The sequence below is a fragment of the Microtus ochrogaster genome, chromosome 6, assembly GCF_000317375.1.
Source record: "Microtus ochrogaster isolate Prairie Vole_2 chromosome 6, MicOch1.0, whole genome shotgun sequence".
NCBI classification, from domain to species: Eukaryota; Metazoa; Chordata; class Mammalia; order Rodentia; family Cricetidae; genus Microtus; species Microtus ochrogaster.
The window spans coordinates 65356274-65362273 of NC_022013.1; the positions used below are offsets into that span (position 1 = coordinate 65356274).

The 6000-nt window shown below is 47.1% G+C and overlaps 1 protein-coding gene across 1 annotated transcript; it reads left to right on the forward strand.

The window, feature by feature from the left end:
* Positions 1-931: 931 nt before the first annotated feature.
* On the forward strand, positions 932-4295 carry Smim4 (small integral membrane protein 4). The gene is made up of 2 exons (XM_005348731.3): positions 932-1268; positions 4121-4295. The coding sequence occupies exons 1-2, from the start codon at positions 1118-1120 to the stop codon at positions 4210-4212; spliced, it is 243 nt and encodes an 80-aa protein (XP_005348788.1). The 5' UTR covers positions 932-1117; the 3' UTR covers positions 4213-4295.
* Positions 4296-6000: the final 1705 nt, after the last annotated feature.

Here is a 6000-nt window from a genome sequence, read left to right on the forward strand (position 1 = left end):
CTGAGGATCGGGTGTGGCAATCCTGGCCTGGGTGCTGGTAGTTATGGATGTCAAAAGGGCTTGTGGGTGACTGAGCCCTTGCAGGCCCCAGTGACCAAGGTGGGCTGTGGAGATCTGGCCACATGTGAATCTCTTGAAAGTGGATGGACGCTCTACATGTTCCAGTCCTTAGAACCTAGAGAAATGGGGACAAGCGCCAGGGGTTCGCCGTGTGTGTGGCTTCTCTCTGGCCTACCCTCCAGTTTCTCCCCGACTGCACGTCGGTGTGCATGCCCGGACAGGACCATAAAGCTCCTCACAGTCTGGATCTCAGTCATTTAATTCTCTTGAGTTGTCCATCCCCGCAGCATCATAGAAAGGCTCTGTTTTACAAGGGTCCCTATAGGGTATGGCTTGACAACAAAGTCACGCTTTTTACCATGATGCTTTTCTGCAACTATCAGGTTATGATGCATAAAAAAAGCACCTACAAGTACCTGGGTAACGGTAAGTTCCCATTCACCATAGATTCATATTATTTTTAGAATAGTTTGTCATGGACAATTATACTTTTTGTTGTGATACTGATAAAGTTGTTTTCAAAAATGCATATCGAATTTTGTTATTTTAGAAGTCAAGTTCAACCAGTCACATCCCAGAAATAAAAGGAAGGCGTCACGTAACTGCATTTTAGTTTTATCTTCTTCACAGAGGGTCGTCACCTCAGTCAGAGTATTGCAAAAAAAGATGGCGATGGCAGAGTAGGGGGCGCGGCAATCAGCTCCGAGCCCCAGCAGCTGAGAGCAGGTTTGAGGGTGGCTACGCCACGTTGGAGACCCCGCCCCCTGAAGTTGCTCCGCCTCCAGAGTTTAGGCGCCTGCGCAGGCTCCTTCAGACCCGCCCAGCCTCACCGAGCACGCATGCCCCAACAGCACTCTGATTGGAGAGTCTGAGCGTCCCGCCGCGCTCTGATTGGCGGAGCTGACCGTGCTCTGGGCCTGTCAGCCTCTGCGACCCGACTCTCGCGGCCTGGAGGTGGTGCCGCGGAAGGGTCTTGGCTCTCAGTCCGTGGGACACGGCCCGACGAGCAGGCCTATGCGCCTGGTTCCGCCCGTACTCCACTTCCGACGCCTCGGTCATGTTCTTCAGGGCCCAGGTGAGGCGAGCTCTGCAGCGGGTGCCCGGGAAGCAGCGATTCGGCATCTACAGGTTCCTGCCCTTCTTTTTTGTCCTGGGAGGAGCAATGGAGTGGATCATGATTAAAGTGCGCGTGGGCCAGGAGACCTTCTGTAAGTGGGGGTGCAGCAGCCTCCATTCTCCTGTGGGTATGCGATTACAGGCCGCTGACTCCATTCAGGGCAGAGCTACTTTCACTTTAGGAAAGGACAAGTGTTCTGGCAGCTCTCGTGCGGCGCGGCACGGACGTGTTCCGCTCACCTTGGCGTCCAGCCCTCTTTCTCCTCCTGCACTTTTAGAGGGCACGGGCCTCCACTCAATGCTGCCGTCCTTCGTAACCTGTCCTTGGCCCTGCTGTTGGTGACATTGACCTTAAGGTACAGGGTTGCTCACGTGCGGAAGAGGGACCAATCCTGAGGACGTAGACATTCTGGTTAAGTCTTTTGAGATTTTTTAGCCCAAACTCTGGAGGAGGACGCTAGCTTGCCTGACTTAGTCATTAGTGTCTTTGTCCCAGAATTATGAAAAGAATGCCTGACATGTCTGTGGACTGCCTCTGGCACTGCCAGTTCCCGTCAGGACTTCTCCGAACCTCTGGGCCCTTTGTTTTGCCTCTCATGTAACTTCCATCATTTGAGAATTGCCAACTCAAAATTTTAAGTTGTGTGAAAGCCTCCATTGATTCTCTTTCTACTCTGATAAAGGGCCTGTGCTGGCCTTGAATCTTTAAACTTGCAGCCTCCTCTTGCCTTAGCCAAGTCCTGGGATAACATAGGCACGAGCCACCACTCGGTATTTAATTGCCATCCATGATAGGTTCTAGTAAACAAGGCAAAGGATCTTCCTGGGAATAAGACTTGGTGTCGCTTGGTGGTAGAGTACTTGACTCATGTTGGCCCAAGCTCAGTTTCCAACCTGTCTCCCAACACCAAGCATGCCATGAGAAGTATTAGTAGCTCAAGAATCCTGGTTGAACACCTCATTGGATCAGGCGTGGGAAGGCTCTTGGGAAAGGATAGGCATTTAGGACTGTCCACCAGACAGCCAGGTAAGGGTACCACTGACTTCATGGCGGTGGTAAAAAGGGAACGTGGAAACGTTTGTGTGTGCTGTTTGAAGGACTGCAGCAGGACTGAGTGAAAGGAGCTGTGGGTAGGAGGGTCCCTGGGTAGGGCCGTAAAAGAACTGGACAATAAGGATTTATCTTAGTGATTGAAAGGGCTCTTTTCAGAGAGATTGGTAGAAGCACAGGCAATGTCTGCTGGCCAGATTTGAGATGATGGCCTAGTCTAAGGGACGAAGGAGTAATTCCCAAGAAGTGAGTGGAGCTGAGACAGCCTAGAGGTAATGCTGAGTCTGGTAACTGAGGTGGGGCATGGAGGCTTCTCAAGGAACAGCTGAGGCAAAGGTGCAGACAATAGGCAGGGCGATCCTGGGTGCCATTTAGGACCTGATGAGATGGTGTTAACTAAATAGCTCAAGCTCAGGAGGACTGATTGGGCCAGACATCTGGATTTGCAGGCCTTTCAGTTCAGTTGTGACAGAAGGGTCAGACTTCCAACATTTTTTTTTTTTTCGAGACAGGGTTTCTCTGTGGTTTTGGAGCCTGTCCTGGAACTAGTTCTTATAGACCAGGCTGGTCTCGAACTCAGAGAGATCCACCTGCCTCTGCCTCCCAAGTGCTGGGATTAAAGGCGTGTGCCACCACTGCCCGGCCAGACTTCAACATTTTAAAGTGACTTGGAGTGGTCAGAAGGAACACCAGGAAGATGCTCCTTGAAGACGGGTGATAAGGAATTGCCAATGAAAGGGGTGACCATCTGTGTAGGAGACTGAAGGATATGCAAACCCAATAGGAAAGTAGGGGCTGGAACTGGGGCTGTAGCTCACTTTGTACAGCACCTGTTTTGGCATGCAGGGGCTTTTGGATCCAATCTTCAAGAAGTGTGTGTTGGGGGAGAGAGGATGAGGAGGGGGCTGGGAGACTACACCTTCAGGAGAAGTACTAGTGCCCAGTAGGATCAGCCTTAAAAGTCAGCCAGAGAGTTCACTATAGTGGCCTTTCAATGAGAAAGAAGGGGAGTGTTCTTAGTCATTCAGGACTTTCAGCCACGTTAATGGAATCAGTTGGAGGTGTCTCAAGCAGCATGCATTGAAAAGTGAGGCAGTTGGCGCAATCTCTGGTTGGGGTTCTGGAGGGCTATCCAGGAGTCCCGGTAGGGAGGAGAGTTTGAAGAGCCAGCAGGTGGTGGTGAGCTCCAAGAGCAGCAGAACTCTGAGCAGACTTCTTCCATGGAACACTGACTGTGAATGTAAAGGAGGCCAAGGGCTGGCACTTCACCACCTAGAAAATGGGTGGTCAAAAGGCACAGAGGAAGTTACCAGTAATGGGCAAATAAGCCCAGGAAGAAGAGAATCTAAAAAAGGAAGATGTTTACTTTTTACATGAGGGTAGAAAATTAGTAGTCTGAAAAGGCAGCTGCTGAGAACAAGGAACAGGACTTCCCTCCTTACTTTGGTTTTGGAACCTAGGAAAGGGAGCAGGTAAGAACCCTGAGGCAAGGGAAGTCTTTGAGAACAGAAGGATGCCAGGACTTGATTCTGGGACGGGAGTCAGTCTCTGAAGACACTGATATTTTTACTCTTTTGTAATCTCAGACTCCTCATCATAGCACTCATTCAGCTCATTTTATTTTGAATAGTTTATTTGCCATTGAGTTAAATAGTGTTAAGATTCAGACAGTCAAGACAGACTACTGGTTGACTTAGACAAAACAAAACAACCCATGGGGGCTGTTTCTAAACCTTGCTGATTTTTAGTGCAGTGCTGGAAACTGCACTCAGGGCTTTCCTTCTGCTAGCTAAGCACTCTGTCACAGAGAAAGACACCCCCCCCCCCCCGCCAAGACTCTTTTTAAAATTCCTGTTTCTTAAAGATTCTAAGCAAAATTTTTGTTTGATACAGATGACGTCTACCGTAGAAAAGCTTCAGAAAGACAGTATCAGAGAAGGCTGGAAGATACATCAGAGACCGATCTTCATAAGTTAATAAAGTAAATACAAATTTTCAGTGTTGATTTCAGCCATTTTATGTTTTCATAGTCTCACTCTTGCCCAGGCTGGCCTTAAACTCAACGAAATCCCTGCCTCTGCCTTCTTAGCTCCTTTAAAATTATACTTTTCAAGGGGGCTGGAGAGATGGCTCTGCAGCTAAGAGCACTGACTGCTCTTCCAGAGGACCTGGGCTCAATTCCCAGCAACCACATGGAAGCTCACAACCATGTGCAACTCCAGCGCCCTCTTCTGGCATTTGTGGACACTGAACACGTGGTACACAGACACACATGCAGGCACAACACCCATACACATGTAAAGAAACAGGAGGCTAGGCTGGATTACATGAAACCCTGACTTGAAAAAAAATAGAACAAGAAAGACTGAATTTTTTCTAGCAACTTTTTTTTCTATTTTAAGTTTGTCTGCTAATGTTAGGATCAATTCAGTGTAAAAAGAGTCATAACTGTTCAGATTGCATCAAAGTACTATGAATACAAAGTTAATTAACTGTTGGTCACCAATAATGATCAATAGTACCAGGGAGAGAAATGTATTGCCCAGAGACACTTCATATTGATTCAGTTGCTGCGTAAGAAGTTGTGGTGTGAGTCTCAATCATGTGGCTACACTTTGTTTTAGAAGTTGAAGTGTAGTCAACTTCAATGAGTTGAGTAACAGTAAATGCCAATACAACCCTTAGCCAGCTTCTGTCTGCTACAGTTCCTTCCCTGCCCACCTCCCTATCTCTTCCCCATCAGTTTTATTAAAGAAAACCCTTTTGAAAATGGCAGGAGCTGATTTTGATATTTAAAATGTTTTCAGAGTACTTTAGCTTGAAGGCTGGGAGTAAGAACTCATCTTTGTTAACCAAGATGCAAATTGTGTGTGTAGCTGGGCAGCATGGTAGGGCACATCCTTTAATCTCAGCACTTGGGAGGCAGAGGCAGGTGGATTTTGAGGCCAGCCAAGGCTACACAGAGAAACCTTGTTTTGAAAAAGAAAAAAAAAATTGTGTGTGTAGCTGGGAGGTGGTGACACACCTTTAGTCCCAGCACTCAGAGACAAAGATAAGCATATCTCTGTGAGTTTGAGGCCAGTCTGGTCTACAAAACGAGTTCCAGGACAGCCAGGGCTGTTATTACAGAGAAGTCCTGTCTTGAAAAACAAAAAAGAAAAAAAAATTGTGTGTGAGGGTATGTGCACATGCATACAGGTGTGCACAAGGGGCCAGAGAGCCCTGAAAGCAGGAATCACAGGTAGTTGTGAGCCTCCCAAATGCTTAAAGGTGTGTTCTACCACCACCCAGCCAGGGTGTAAAATTTTAACTTTCTACAATATTGTTCAATTTTTCAAAATTTTAAAAATTACACCATATCCTACCATATTCGAGGATATCTTTGTGACTGAGGCAGCACCCTAATTAAGCCTAGGGCTTTGTGCATGCTAGACAAGTGTGTGCATTGCTTTGCCTTTTTTTTCCCCCCAAAGGGCCTTATAAATTATCCAGAATTATTCTGAATCTGCAATCTTCCTGCTTCAGCCCCCTAAGCAGCTGGGTTAAAGGTATGAGCCACTGGGCCAGATAGATAAAAACTAGCATTCACTTTAAACTTCCACTGTGAAGAGAAAAACATGGGGTTTGGAGCTTCACTTTTTTATATGAAATGATGGGGAAGGGCCTGCATTAGGCATACAGTAAGTAACGAGGGCTATTTTTATCTATTTTATCTATCATGCAGTAAGTAACGAGGGCTATTTTTATCTATTTTATCTATCATGCAGTAAGTA

What these genes read in the sequence shown, in the direction of transcription:
- Smim4 (XM_005348731.3), top strand. Translation starts at nt 1,118, where the DNA reads ATGTTCTTCAGGGCCCAGGTGAGGCGAGCTCTGCAGCGGGTGCCCGGG. An exon ending in CGTGGGCCAGGAGACCTTCT is followed by an intron (nt 1,269 to 4,120) that starts GTAAGTGGGGGT and finishes TGTTTGATACAG; the next exon opens with ATGACGTCTACCGTAGAAAA.